This window comes from Babylonia areolata, chromosome 1, assembly GCF_041734735.1.
Source record: "Babylonia areolata isolate BAREFJ2019XMU chromosome 1, ASM4173473v1, whole genome shotgun sequence".
Lineage (NCBI taxonomy): Eukaryota > Metazoa > Mollusca > Gastropoda > Neogastropoda > Buccinidae > Babylonia > Babylonia areolata.
In genome coordinates this window covers 9,773,131-9,788,130 of record NC_134876.1, presented here as the reverse complement: position 1 = coordinate 9,788,130, position 15,000 = coordinate 9,773,131, and the positions used below count along the sequence as shown (strand labels likewise).

General features: G+C 43.8%; 1 protein-coding gene across 1 annotated transcript in view; it reads right to left on the bottom strand.

The window, feature by feature from the left end:
* Window positions 1-142: 142 nt before the first annotated feature.
* Window positions 143-15,000, bottom strand: part of LOC143279342 (uncharacterized) — a 31,476-nt gene continuing 16,618 nt past the window's right edge. Inside the window, exons 2-5 of the mRNA XM_076583367.1 lie at window positions 11,220-11,372; window positions 8,713-8,869; window positions 7,212-7,456; window positions 143-5,320 (exon numbers count right to left, since the gene is read on the bottom strand). Of these exons, the coding sequence (XP_076439482.1) occupies window positions 4,638-5,320; window positions 7,212-7,456; window positions 8,713-8,869; window positions 11,220-11,372 (1,238 nt within the window). The 3' untranslated portion in view covers window positions 143-4,637. The remainder of the gene's footprint in view (window positions 5,321-7,211; window positions 7,457-8,712; window positions 8,870-11,219; window positions 11,373-15,000) is intronic.

The window sequence follows — 15,000 nt, the reverse complement described above, 5'->3', positions numbered from 1 at the left end:
TGCGTGTGTATGTGTGTGTGTGTGTGTGTGTGTGTGTGTGTGTGTGCGTCTGTGTGTGCGAGTGTGAGTGTGTCGGAGAGAGAAAGGATGAGACAAACGGACATGGAAACCGCACCGACAACAACCATTCAGCAAGAATGTATTACACAAAACACCATGTTTATTGCATTGAACTTTGTACAATAAAGATACAAAAATATGATAAAAGATTGCTTACTTGTTTATTTTCCTCTCTTTTATGATTGTATTCCCTCTCTTTCTTATCAAAAACACATATAAAACCCAACAATAAAGATGCGATACATACAATGAGAACAATCATGGCTTGTTATGTTTGTGTGTTTTTTTTCTGTTTAGTTAGTTTGTTTTTGTTGTTGTTGTTTGTTGGGGGGTTTTTTTGTTTGTTTTTTTGTTTGTTTGTTTTTTTGGGGGGTTCGTTTCTTTTGTTTTGCTTTACTTATTGTTGTTGTTTGGGGAAGGGTGAAGAGGGTCCGGTCTTTCTCCTAGTACTAACAGTAGATTCATATTAATGTCATTAAAGAAATATCGGAAATGTCCTGAAAATTAGATGCAGTACAAACCTTTGGGAAAGGATAAAGAGTTAATAAAATCCAAGTTTTGCGTAGCTATAGTTTGACTTGATGCTATCTGGACATGAGGTCATCGCTTCATTGGAGTTTATGATGCAGGGACAACAGACACATGAATCATTTGATGAGATTCTTTGCTTAGTTGTTTGGCTGGCATGCTGGCTAACTGACCGACTGGTTGGCTCCTTGCCTTTGTGTCTGAGTGTAAATAAGCAAACATACAAAGGCAGTAACTGTGTGTGTGTGTGTGTGCGTGTGTGTGTGTGTGTGTGTGTGTGTGTGTTTCTAGTTGTTTGTGTGTGTGCGTGCGTGGTGTGTGGGTCGCTTGCTTGAGTGAATTGTGTACCCCTGTATAAATCATGTTGAGTGGTTGTGGAAAGCCTTTGCGTCCTAACATGCACCACTCTACATACAAAGGCCAACGGTTGTTGTTGTTTTTTTGTTGTTGTTTTTTAAATAAAATAAATCATAACAAAAATAACTGCACCAGATAAAAATCATTACGAGGGTCCAATAACATAGGGCTTGTAAAGGGACGAAACAGATTAAAAGCATCATCGATAATTGTATGAAGTGTTGTTGTTGATAATGTTGGTGGTGGTGTTGCTGTTGCTGCTGCTGCTGCTGTTGTTGTTTGTTTGTTTGTTATATACGCCCTCTGCCTCGTAAGCAGATCATCCGACGCCCCCTTTTCTGTCGATGGACAAAAAATGGTGATTAAATACAAAGACATGAAAAGAAAGATGTACATGATAGTTTTCAGTAAGGGGCCAAAGGGTGCGGACTGGTCCATACACGCTTTACCACACGTGCTTCTTTTCTTTTTCCTACTTCTTCTTCTTCTTTTTTATTAGGGAAAGATGGCGTCGGGTGGTCTGGGGTTTGCAGGCAGATGCATGTCCTGGACAGAGACCTAATACGCTGGTCAGGCTTTGAAGACTCGCTCTCATTTTGGATGAATAAAAAACAACAAGCAGTAAACCACATGAACATGAGGAAAACGTCCAATTCGTTCCCATAAAACCCGCACTGAACTCAAGACGAATGATTTGCATAGGGCGCGCTGCCTGTAAATTTTGTCTCAGCATTCACTGTCTTTTCTCAATCATCACTTTCCTTCCTTTCGTTTCTTCTTCTTGTTCTTCTTCTTGTTCTTCTTCTTCTTCTTCTTCTTCTTCTTCTTCTTCGTTTTTAAACATGAAGCGTTTCGTCCTGAATCAAACATGAAACTAAACACGCTTTTTCGCGAACTTTGATGAATAAACATGAACCAACGTGTACATTATTATGATTTTTAATAACACATAAATAGAGGCCTGTGGATATATCATATTATTATTCAACTGTTTATAAGACGTGTACACGGTAACAACATTTGATAAGTTGCGTACAAAAAGGTGAATTCATGATGAAATACATCCATGCATAATGTGGCCTTTTGGTCAGATGAAAATCCCTGTAACTTCCACGATTCATTAAGTGGAAGAGTGATTTATGGCAAACAAAATGGTATGAGTTTGAGTTAATATTTGATTTGCAGATTGAGATTAAACAAAGAACGGAAGCTTATTGTAAAACAATGGCATAAAGTGAAATCAAATACGTTCATTCCAATTTCATAGTCACACAACAGCAAAGTTATGCTGACCGCACTTAAGTGTCATGAAATGATGAATTATTACTTCTTAAACACACACACACACACACACACACACACACACACACACACACACACACACGCTATGTCATTGCTTCATACCATCAAAAGCGAAAACAGAATTGAATTACACTTCATGTAAATACTCTGATTTTGTTTTTTTATGTTCATATCACTTTGCACGCTAGGCTCAGTATAATCAGAGGTAACCAAAACTAAAAGAGTGTCATTAATTATGCATTCATATAATTTGTCTCAAACTAGTACCATCTGCACACCATAAAATTGTAGTGGCATGATGACGATCATGATGATGATGATGACAATTATAATGATGATGATGACAAAAATAAATACTTAGAAAATAACAGGAACAACAACAACAATAATAATAATAATGATAATATTTTTAAATAATAATACTAATAACGACGAATATCAGTACTAGTAACAACGATGACTACGAATAATAATAGTCAATGGCCCATACCTTTCATTTAGTGCAATGCTCTACCTGCTTCTACAGACAGGCTATCAGAATGCTAAGGAACATGACCAAATGATTTCAAGCACACACACACACACACACACACACACATGAAACCATGCTATCGTCTTGTTTTAAAGTGACAGATCGGACGAGCCAAAAAAAAAGCCTTCCTTTCCACAACCTGGTAAATTCCTTTTGTGAGGGGCATGGGGGGGGGGGGGGGCGGGGGGGGGGGCGTGGGGGGGGGGGGGGAGTCGGGATTTCCAACAATAAAAGGAGTAGGCCCGCTCCAACATAAACCATTCTGCCATTACTTTTTGATGTTCACCCATCCGTAAAGAAAGTAGACACTCGATCAAAGGTTATCAGAAGTAGGAGGGGATCGTGTCGATCTATATAAACCCTCGCAGCAGAAGAAAAACAAACCTCAAAGATAGTGCTGTACTCAAGTTATGGACTGGAACACAAATATGGTTTGAATACAAAAAGAGTCGACGAGGAAGCGAAGCGTTTCGACTCTGCAGTCTTCAACAGACAAGCCACAGAGCACGCGAAATAAATTGAAGAGACAATGAAGTACTATGCTGAATGGTGTAGAGTGTAACGACCCATTTACTTGAGAGAGAGAAAAAAAAAACAGTCACAGCAAATTAGAAAAGACAATTCATAATAGCAACCTTCTCCGCTTCCCTAGAACCAAGACGCTATCAACACTCGTACACAGTACTCGCCCCTCGAACAATGCAAACTTCACCGAGCCAAGCCTTAAAAAACTTAACCTTATGGACGTCGTTAAACTCAAATATACCCAAAACACACGTTGAGGTAATTTCTCCTGTCGTCTTTTCCATCATGTGTATGTTTTCTTGACTCGCCTGGAAGAAGGACCTCAGGTAGAAACGCGTAACCTCCTCGTATTCGAAGTCTGTGTTCCGGTCCATATGGTGAGTACAGCACGGCTTTGTTTTGTGGTGGTGTTTGTGTGTATGTTTGTTTGTTTGTTTGTTTGTTTGTGTTGTCGGTGGTTTCACTCTCGCCTGCAGCCATCTGGGTTTTCTTTTCACTTGCCTTATCTTGGTTCTTTGGTCAGGCATCTGCTTGGTAGATATGGTGTAGCGTATATGGATTTGTCCGAACGCAGTGACGCCTCCTTGAGCTACTGAAACTGAAACTGAAACTATCTTGGTTCTTAAGTGCAGTATAATCAAACAATACACAGGATTGTGCATGCTTGTTAAGGAATCTAAATAAACTCAATGGTATTGAATTCGGTGTATCCTCGATGCTTTATGAAGAATCAATGTATCATTAATCAATGACAATTCTCTGTATGCTCACTGCTTCAAGAAGAATGTACGAACTCTTAATGATTAATGAAGGTTCTATGAATACTTAATATCTGAATCTCTATTCTACGTACCTTTAATGAAGATTCCACGTGTATCCCTAATGGTTATTAAGGATTGACTGTGTCCTTAACGAAGGTTCTTGTACTCTCTTTTTCTTTTATAACAGTTTGATTGCCAAAGGGTAGAGGACAGAAGACGTTTCAAGTTGAGCTTTTGATCAATATTGATAAGCACCAACCCGTTCAGCAAACAGAACCATGACGTACTCTGCGTGGAGAGTCCAGCTGGCTTTGTGCAACAGCGGACACGTGTGTGTGTTGCCACGGGTGTGTGGCCTCCTGGCGACCTTACATTCATAGTTTTCCGTAGACCTGCCGCCGACACTGGGACTGTGACAGACTGAACGCGGGTGTGGTTGTCATATGGAGGACTGGAAATGAATGACGTGAGAGTGATGCCACTGTGTTGGTTCTGAAGATGGGACAGAAAAAAAAAAACGGTGTGTGTGGCCAGGAAGGAACGGCAGACTGGGCAAGCAAGGTCTGCGTGCCCTAAAACCTCCCGCGGTTGTAGTAGCTGTCCTTCATGGGAAGCCCGCCGCCGCCGAAGTTGGCCCGGTCGTAGGGCGCATCTCCCCCAGGCCCATAGCCTGGCCCCTGCCCGGGCAGGCGGTCAAAGCCGTAAGGATCGTTGTAACCGGCACGCGGAGGAGGCTTGTTGTTGGCTCGGCTGTAGGCATCTTCCTCCACAAACCTGCGGTTGTAAGGATTCTCTGAACGATCCCCCCCTCTGCGAGGATCCTCAATGCGATCCCCTCTTCGGTTGTAAGGATCCTCAACGCGATCCCCTCTACGGTTGTAAGGATCCTCAACGCGATCCCCTCTACGGTTGTAAGGATCCTCAACGCGATCCCCTCTACGGTTGTAAGGATCTTCTCCGCGATCTCCACGGCGGACATACGGGTCCTCCTGGGGCACTCCTGCGCCGCGCCTGTAGGGAGGCTCCATGCTGAAGGCGGGGTTGTCCTGCCCACGGGGTCGGGGCCGTCCTTTAGGGGGCAGGGAGCTGAAGCCCTCGCTCAGGTCGAAGCTGGGGTCCAAAGCACGGTCGTCGCTGAGGGAGTAGTACTGGGGGTTCTTGGGCATGATGGCCGGGAGTCCTGCTCCCCCTGCTCCACCTCCCATTCCTCTGCCGTTCAGACTGGGGGCCGGGAGGGCTCTGAATGGAGTGGCAACTGCAACGGAGAAAAACTGGGGATGATGGCATGGAGTTGCAAGGCTATAAAACAACATGCTGATCTACTGGAAATTACACGTTTCTTCTATATTTGATGCTGTGTGCACATGTCAAATGATCGGTATAAGGACAGGCCCGGCGCTTCCTGTTTTGAGGAAGTGTCTGGGTTTGTTCCAATGTGCGCTTTATTTACCTGTGTGCTAGCTGAATCGGTAGCGTAAGCAGCACTGACTTGAAGTTGTGTGCCTTGTGAATGGAGAGAGTTACCACTCTTTTACTATATGCTGATCTACTGTTTTCCAAAGAAATTTAGCGTTACTGTTTGCAGTGACATTCTGCGCTACTATTTCCACAATTTTTCTTTCTTTTTTTTTTTTTTTTTTCTTTTGCAACTGACATGATGCTGCGCCTCTGTTTCCCAAAGACACGCTGCTTCACTACTCTTTTCCATTGAAATGCTGCGCTACTGTTTTTCAAAGGCATGCTGGACTCCTGTTTTCCAAAAGACATACTGCTGTGCTGCAGTATTCCAAAGACGTGTTGTTTACCCACATAACCCCTACGTCCTCCTCCTGTCTGATCTACATCGCCCACACCCCACCGAAACCAAACTACCCTCCCTCCCTTCCCCACACTTCCCACACCCAACCCCCTCATGTCTGACTCTCTGATGTCTATGCCGGCGTTTCACGAGGGCCGATATGCAGAAGCGTGTGCCAGTTTTCAAATGTCAATTTATCGAAAAAAAAATTATCAGTGTGCAATACAGCATGTTATGTTTGTATAATTGAAATATGTCTACTTTTTTTTCTTTTTTTTTTTTTTTTTTTTGATGTATGCCTTCGTCGTGATAATGCACGCTGCCAGATCTCTCTCTAACTTGAAACAATAAAGTTAAACTGCTTTGATCTGATTTGATCTGATCTGATCTGATCTTAGCTTAATTTAATTTGGCTTAGCTAACCTTAGGTTAAGCTAATTAAGAAAAAAAAAGCTAAATGTCCTACAGGCATTTTCTTTTACATTCATCGGGGAATTGAATTCATGCCCACAATGTCAAGGGTTCGGCATAGGAAGGCGGGCCTGGAGCCTCCCATTCCGCCGTTTTAACCTTCCGCAACCAAAGTCAGGTACCCATTCTCACACCTGGGTGCAGTGAGGAAAGTCAAAGTCCCTTTTTCCCGAGGAAGCAACGCCATGCTGAAACCACAGGGCCTCAAAGCCTGAACACTGGATCAACAGTCCAACACCAGAAACGATTCTGCCATCATCAATATAAACAAAACAGTCTCAAAGTCTGTGGCCTTTCATGCCCTGCTCTCATGGTGACCTCAGTTTCGATACCCCTCCACTTCTGTGCTTGGGGTGAGTCCTGTCGGTGTCTTCAGTGTCGGCAGATTCAGGGAGGGCGTTGCTGTTTGCGGGACGCGGTGGCGGTCTCCACCCTGGGAGGGACGCTCACTCAGTCTGGCTCCGCGACTAAGCCATTATTGTCGTTAGTAGGGGGCTTAGCAGGTGGTGTCCTAAGTACGCTGAATCAGAACAGGCACCACTGAACACCACCGAAGTGACTCAGCAGCAGTGCAGGGTCTCCTCTGGTGCGTGGCCTCCTGGCGATCTAACATCGATGGTTTCCCTGCGGACTGCCGACGCTGGAACTGTGACGAAACGAACCCTGGTGTGGCCGTGTACGGGGAAATCTAAATGAGCGGCGTGGGAGTAATGCCACTGAAATGGCGCAGATGATGGGGCAGCAAAAAGAAATAAATGAAATAAAAAATAAAAAATAAATTCTGCCGCTGCGCCTCTTTAAAATTAAGCTCAGCTTAGTATTATTAATCAAACGCGACTCCCAAGTTGACTAATAAGCCCCATCTTCTTCACCCTACCTGCACCGGCAGGCAGACTGGACCGTTGGCCAGGCGTGTTGAGCATGCCGTTGTAGATGGCGAACCCTGGCAGGTTGTCCCCACCCGAGGCGTCACCAGCCGTGAGGGGGCCGGCCCCCGAGCCCGGCTCGTCGTTGTAGGAGTTCCTACTGGTGAAAGCTGACAAGCGGTAGTCCTCGTTGTTGGAGGTCAGATGGGGTGCGCGCCCGTTGATCTGTCCCTTGGGGGGGTCTGTCTTCCCAGGACTGCGGATGGAGGGTTATGTGTGTGTGGTTAGGGTGAGTGGATGTGTGGATGGATGGATGAGGGCCGGGTAGTGGAAAGTAGGTGGTGGGGTGGGTGGATGGATGAAAGGGGGCGGGGGGATGGGGTAGGAAAGGTGGTTGGTGTGTGGGAGGGTGGGCGTATGGATGGATGAGGGCGGGGTGGTGGAACGTAGGTGGTGGGGTGGGTGGATGGATGAAGGGGTGGGGGTGGGGGGGATAGGAAAAAGGGGGTTGGTGTGTGTGGAGGGGGGGGGGAGGTTGATGGATGGATGCGGACGTGGTAGGGGTGGGGGTGGGGAGAGGGTGGAGTGGTTTGGTGATGGAAGGGCAAGGGGAGGGGGCGGTGGGGGGGGAAGGGCGATACATCAATAACACGAGTGACCCACATTAAAGGCATGTCAACGTTTATTCCATATATATATATATATATATATATTTATATATATATATATAATGAAAGGGATGGAGGGGGTGGGAAGAAGAGGGGGAAAAGAGGAAGGAGAAATAGTAAGTTGTGGTCTTAATCTTTGTCATCAGCAGCTGCAGCAACAGTAGTTGTCACAGTCGATATGTTTCAGCAGTACCACCAGCAGCAGCAGCAGTACTTAGTGGCAGTTGTCCTTGTCGATAAGCGTCAGCAACAGTAGTTGTAGTCGATTGTCGATCACACTCACACACACACACACACGCACACGCACGCACGCACGCACGCACGCATACGCACGCGCACACACACATACACGCACGCACCATCGCCACCACCACCACCCCTGTCTCTTCTACTTCGTCTCTTTTACACACACACACACACACACACACTCACCACACTCACACACACACACACACACACACACACACACACACACACACACACTCAACACCCCCCCTCCCACCGACACACACATACACACACACACTCACACTCACAAACACCCAACACACACACCCAACACACACAAACACACACACACACACACTCAACACCCCCCTCCTCCCCCCGACACACACACACACGCGCGCGCGCGCACACACACACACACACACACACACACACACACACACACACACACACACAAACACCCAACACACACACCCAACACACACACAAACACCCAACACACACACCCAACACACACACACACACACACACACACACACACACACACACACACACACACACACACACACACACACACACACACACATCTACTACTACTACTACTACACACGCCTACTTCTTCTCGTAGAAGAAGCCGGACACACAGAAGCCGACGCCCAGGAGGATGGCGAGGCCCGAGCCACCCGTGACCAGCGCGAAGGCCCACCCGAAAGTGCCCTGTGCGTCCATGGTCTTGACCACGTACACGATGATACCCGCCAGGCCCCCTAAGCCTGCAACATAGGCAGCGGTCATTTGTCAGCACGTCATCGTTGTCGTCGTCGTCATCATCATCATCATCATCATCATCGTCGTCGTCGTCGTCGTCAACGTCATCGTCATCAAGATCGTCGTCGTCCTCACCGTTCTGGCTTATCATCGTCGTCGTCACGATCATCACCATCATCATCATCACCTCATTATCGTCGTCATCATCATCATCATCATCAAGATCGTCGTTGTCCTCGTCATCCCCGCTTATCATCATTGTCACCATCATCATCACATCATTATCATCATCATCATCATCATCATCATCATCTACATGTTCATTTACCCACTAGTCATCCTTGTTTGTTGTCACCATCCATCCTGAACATCACTGATATCATCGAGATTATCAGCAGAAGATCATCAAGCGCATCAACGTCATCGTTGTCGTCATCTTCATGCTCGTTAGTCTCCTCATCATCATTGCTGACACTGACACCAGGAGCAGCAGCAGAATCAGCAGTAGTAGCAGCAGTGGTAGTTGTAGCAGCAGCAGCAGCAGCAGTAGTAGTAGTAGTAGTAGTAGTCAAGCAGCATAAAACACCAAAATACTTATGGGGAGTGCATGAGGTCTTCCGATGGATTTATAAAACTCCAAGAGATTGTCACTATAGTCATCGTCATCATCGTCGCCACGACCTTCAACATCGCGAAAGAATAAAGAAGCTAGCAGAATGAACGGTTGACAAACAATAAGGAGTGGTAACTCTCTCTCCAATCACAAGGTACACAACTTTAAATCAGTTGCTGCTTATGCTACCCACTCTTAATTGTTTATCATCAACATCATTATGACGATTTTGTCACCATCATTATCATGAACCACACAGTACCGCAGTCAAAATACACATTTCCGCAGCAGCAATGTTATCAATACGTAGTTCGTCATAATCGCCCTCAACTTCATCTATCGTCGTCATTATCATCATCGGGAGAGGAAGGTGGCAGAATGGTTAAGACGCTCGTCTGCCAATAGAGTCCGTGAGGGTCTAGTTTCGAATCCCGCTCTCGCCCTATCCCCCGAGTTTGACTGGAGAATTGAACTGAGCGTCCATCATTCGGATGCGACTATAAACCTAGGTCCCGTCTGCAGCACGCACTAGGCGCACTGTAAAAGAACCCAAGGCAAGGCAACGAGCGTGTTGTCCTGAAACTGAAACTATCATCAGCATGAACACCATGCTTTCGCCACCCCACCGCCACAAACACTATCAGCATCAACTTCATCGTGGTACCTAGCTTAACTCACTGAGTACGGCCAGTCCTCTCTTCTCCTCTACACAGACCCCTCGGATGTCCAGTGGGTGTCTGAATGACCCAACCTTTAGCTTCCGTCGTCAGATTTGTGGTATTCTTTGTCAACATTCACCTCTTCAGTGTAAGAGCCTTCCGCTTGTAATATTTTGATGGTTGTAATTGGGGTGAAACGCTGTTAACGTCGTCTCTTTCGCCGTTCGTATGGAGAGAGTTAATGAGCCTTCATGTGTCTTCATCGACCTAAACTGAATGACTTGTTGCGTTTCGTTGTGCTGCGCTGCGGCTGTGCTGTGTTGTGCCATAGTTATGGTTGGTTTAAATAATCTTTAATTATTCAACAATACACATGATTACAATGCAATGAATGACAAAAGAGCATCAACAAGCTTAAAGCTTATACTGTGCTCACAACGTTGCACTTCAATTTTATCAGGACGGCTGATGAGCCATATTATCAATTGTATCAAATAACATTCATAAACAGTAAGCAATGAAATAAAGCAAATAAACAAACAGTACATACTAAAGTAAAATAATGCTAATATCAATATTAACGTGAGATTAAATTTATTATCACCAGAGTAATCGGCCTGACAGAAGAGAAACACGAAGGGGAAAAAAAGAAGAAAATTTAGAAGGTGGTGGGGGAGGGGGAACAGAGGGGAGAGGAGAAATTCTGACAGATCATTGGCCAATCCATTCAACTTTGAATATTTGGTCAGTCAAATAAATCCAACATATATTTTACGAATAGAATCATGTTGTACCCTTTCTTCACAATACTTTCTAAGCCAAAGTCTATTTGAATCGGAGATAAACTGGTGAACAGTTTGAAATATGAATATATTTGTATGATTTTGGAGAATGGTTATGGTTGTGTTCCTTGTTGCCATGTTGCATTGAGCTGCATTGTAGAATAACTGTACTGTACTGTACTGTACTGTACTGTGTTCATTATATTATTTCCTTATCACAAGAGAGATTTCTGCAGAATAAAATTCAGTCTACCTGCTGTGTTCATGAGAAAAAAAGAAAGAAAAAAAACCCAATACGTACCTCCCAGAATACTCGTGATACCGGTAGCTAAACGTTCAGAGAGAGGACGCCCGCGAAACTTGGTGCAGCAGTTTTCATAGAGGACGTCAGCGGCAGCGGCCACGAACATCACAAGGGCGAATATCTCCACTGCACGCACCCCGATCATCCAGTCTGCAAACCAGGGAAACAGTTGGAGTTTCATTCCTGTTTCCAGCGTAGATGGAACAATGTTTTCTAAGCGTTCAAATCTTGTCCTCGTTTTTCGCAGCTTACGTTCAGCAAAACATATCACACACACACACACACACACACACACACACACACAGAGATATAGATATATATATATATATATATATAGATAGATATAGATAGATAGATAGATATATATATATATACAGATAGAAAACACAAAATAAATCCCGGGCTTGCTGGCACCACTCCATGATAATGACTCCGCAGGAGTAGATTCTCGAAAGAGAACAACAAAAAATGCTAAATAAAAAAACCAAAGAAAATATTGTCCTCCTTTGTTGACTCACTTGTGTAAACAAAGTGAGTATATGTTCTAACCCGGTGGTTGGTTGTGTGTGTGTGTGTGTGTGTGTGTGTGTGTGTGTCTGTGTCTGTGTGTGTCTGTGTCTGAGTCTGTGTCTGTATGTTTTTGTGTCCGTAGTAAACGTTAACATTTCCATTTTCTCTGGAAATACTTTGTCTGGCAATACCAAATTTGACTTTACCATCGTATGAAAAAAATCTTCACAGTCATGTCAATAACAGGTTGTAAGTTTCCCGAATTAAGCCGTTTTTTTCCGAATCATTAACGGTTTATTTCGTTGAGGTTCGTCCCGAAATCCGAAAATTCAATAAATAAATAAATATAATAATAATAATAATAATAAACACAACCTTCCCACTGAGTTAGGCCTTCTAGAGGGTAGGTTGTATTCGAAGACATGACCTCGTTTTTCTTGTCCACAATTGAAAGGAAATAAATACAAATTCTGGACAAAACACCTACAGTGATACTAACTACACCATCGACGTGTTTACTGCATATAATTATTCTAAAGTGGACACTGAATTAACTGGAATGAACATAAAAGAAAAACAGAATCAATCGTTTCTTTGAGCTTGTTGTAGGCCTAGACTGGTTCGTGCATATCTAGAGATCTACCATGTGTTGCGGTGTGCTTGAAGGGATGGCAAAGTCTCCTTTACCGCCGAAATAAAAGAATAATCGAGATATAATAAAACACACACAAAAAACATGATTTCAACGGCGTTATTAAGTCCACTACAATCACATTTATCCCAGGAAGAAGAAAACTTCAACATTGCTTTAAATATTAAATTTAGTCAAATGACGTCAGATGCGCCGTGCAGTGGGGACTGGTCTGCTTGCTTCGGAACTTAACATGCATGGTTCAGTCTCGCTCACATACCTTTTCTTGCTTTTTTCTCCCAAACTTATTCCATATATCATATTTAATATGGAGGACTTTTCAACGATTTTTTAAATCTCTTTGGGTTGTTTTTTTTTCTCCCCATGATTCCTTTACTGGATAAAGCGCCAAGCACAAGTGAGTCTTAAAGGTTTTGCCTCTTGGTCTACTCTCAAGTGGCTTCGTCAGGAGAGCGTCTTGTCTGTCAGTAGAAAAAAGTAAGACAATTCTTTTCTTTGGGGTTTTATTTAGCTATATATATATATATATATGTGTGTGTGTGTGTGTGTGTGTGTGTGTGTGTGTGTGTGTGTGTGTGTGTGTGTGTGTGTGTGTGTGTGTGTGTGTGTGTGTGTGTGTGTGTCCAAACACTGACTCTCTTGGCCGAGAGAGTAGAGATATCTAACTTCGGCACTCAAACTTTATCCAGTTCTAGCCCAGATGGTCGGGACAGCAACTGTCTCCTCTGTTGTCCTGGTGGTAATTGTGGGACATTATTATAATATATATATATATATATATATATATATATATATATATATAAAGAGAGAGAGAGATGTATAGATATTGATATAATATGCGTATGGAGAGAGAGAGAGAGAGAGAACGCAGGAACGCAGGGAGTTTAATGCGAAGGCCACCAGCCTGTCCACATGAGAACACGTACACATAAAGATAATGATTTGGAAAAAAAATGAGGGGAAAACCAGATTCAAAAGAACTGAAACATAATTGCTCTGTCACGCAATTTGATTTTAACATTTTAAATTAAACTTCATATCAGTTCCTCTCTGGAACGAAAAGCATAGTAAATAAACATAGCGACATCTCTTATTACACACCTGTCTTCATTTTGTAACAAAAATGGAATTGGTGGAGTGTTACTATTTCTATAATGTTTAAATATATACATTGGAGAGAGAGAGAGAGAGAGAGAGAGAGAGAGAGAGAAATCCAAGTCCTGATGTCTTCATGAAAATAAAAAATAAAATAAAATAAAATAAAACAGTCTTGGTTATACATGTAACATTAGAAACTTTCTTGCGCAAGAGGGGCAGGGGCGACGTTGGAGTGGGGACGTAAGTTTAGAAATATATATCTCATTCATACTAATGTTTGCTATTTAATCCTCCAAAGTGGGGGGTGGGGGTGGGGGGGAGGTTTTGCATGCACAACAAGCGAAAAGCTGTTTGGCGCAGTACAGTGCGTGCATGCTACATGCTACTAGATGCTCACTGTAAAGAAACATTCTCGCTTTAATTAAGCAAAGAGAAACTTCCCATAGTTTGGCCAGGGCTCCTGAATGAAGCGAGAAGCAGCAGCAGCAATGATTTGACTTCATGGGCTTTTGTCTTAACTGGTTTAGGAGTAAATTAACAAATAAAGAGGCCAGGAGATGAAATGATTAACAAATAGTAAAGAGTGGTAACTCTCTCTCCATTCACAAGGTACACAACTTCAAGTCAGTGCTGCTTACGCTACCGACTCAGCTAGCACACAGGTAAATGGAAGGTACATTGGAACAGTCCCAGACACTTCCTCAAAAAAAGGAAGCACCTGGCCTGTCCTTATACCGATCATTTGACATGTGCACACAACAGCAAAGAGAGAAGAAATGTGCAGACACAAGTTAGCTTTTATTCAAGACTGGCATAGCCTCTTTAATCCTGAACAAGCCACACAGAACACATGGACAATACAGAACAAACACATGGTTGTCTCGGTGGTTTTTCAACAAGATTAAAGAGGCTATGCCAGTCTTGAATAAAAGCTAATTTGTGTCTGCACATTTCTTCTGTGAAGTTGTGTACCCTGTGAATGGAGAGAGTTACCACTCTTTACTATTGGTTTAGGAGTAACTTGTTTTCTGTTCATGACTGCTGTTTTATCTCTGTTCTCTGCCTTCTTCTTTTCGTTAGGAGGAAGGTGGCAGAATGGTTAAGACGCTCGTCTGCCAATACAGAGTCCGTGAAGGTCTGGGTTCGAATCTCGCTCTCGTTCTTTCTTCAAAGTTTGACTGAAAAATCGAACTGAGCATCAAGTCGTTCGGAAGAGACTTTAAACCGAAGTCCCGTGTGCAGCACGCACTTGGCCCACTACAAAAAAAGAAAGAAAAAAGAACCCATGGTAACGAGAGTGTTATCCACTGGCAAAGACGGGCGCAATAGCTGAGTGGTTAAAGCGTTGGACTGTCAATCTGAGGGTCCCGGGTTCGAATCACGGTGACGGCGCCTGGTGGGTAAAGGGTGGCGATTTTTACGATCTCCCAGGTCAACATATGTGCAGACCTGCTAGTGCCTGGACCCCCTTCGTGTGTATATGCAAGCAGAAGATCAAATACGCACGTTAAAGATCCT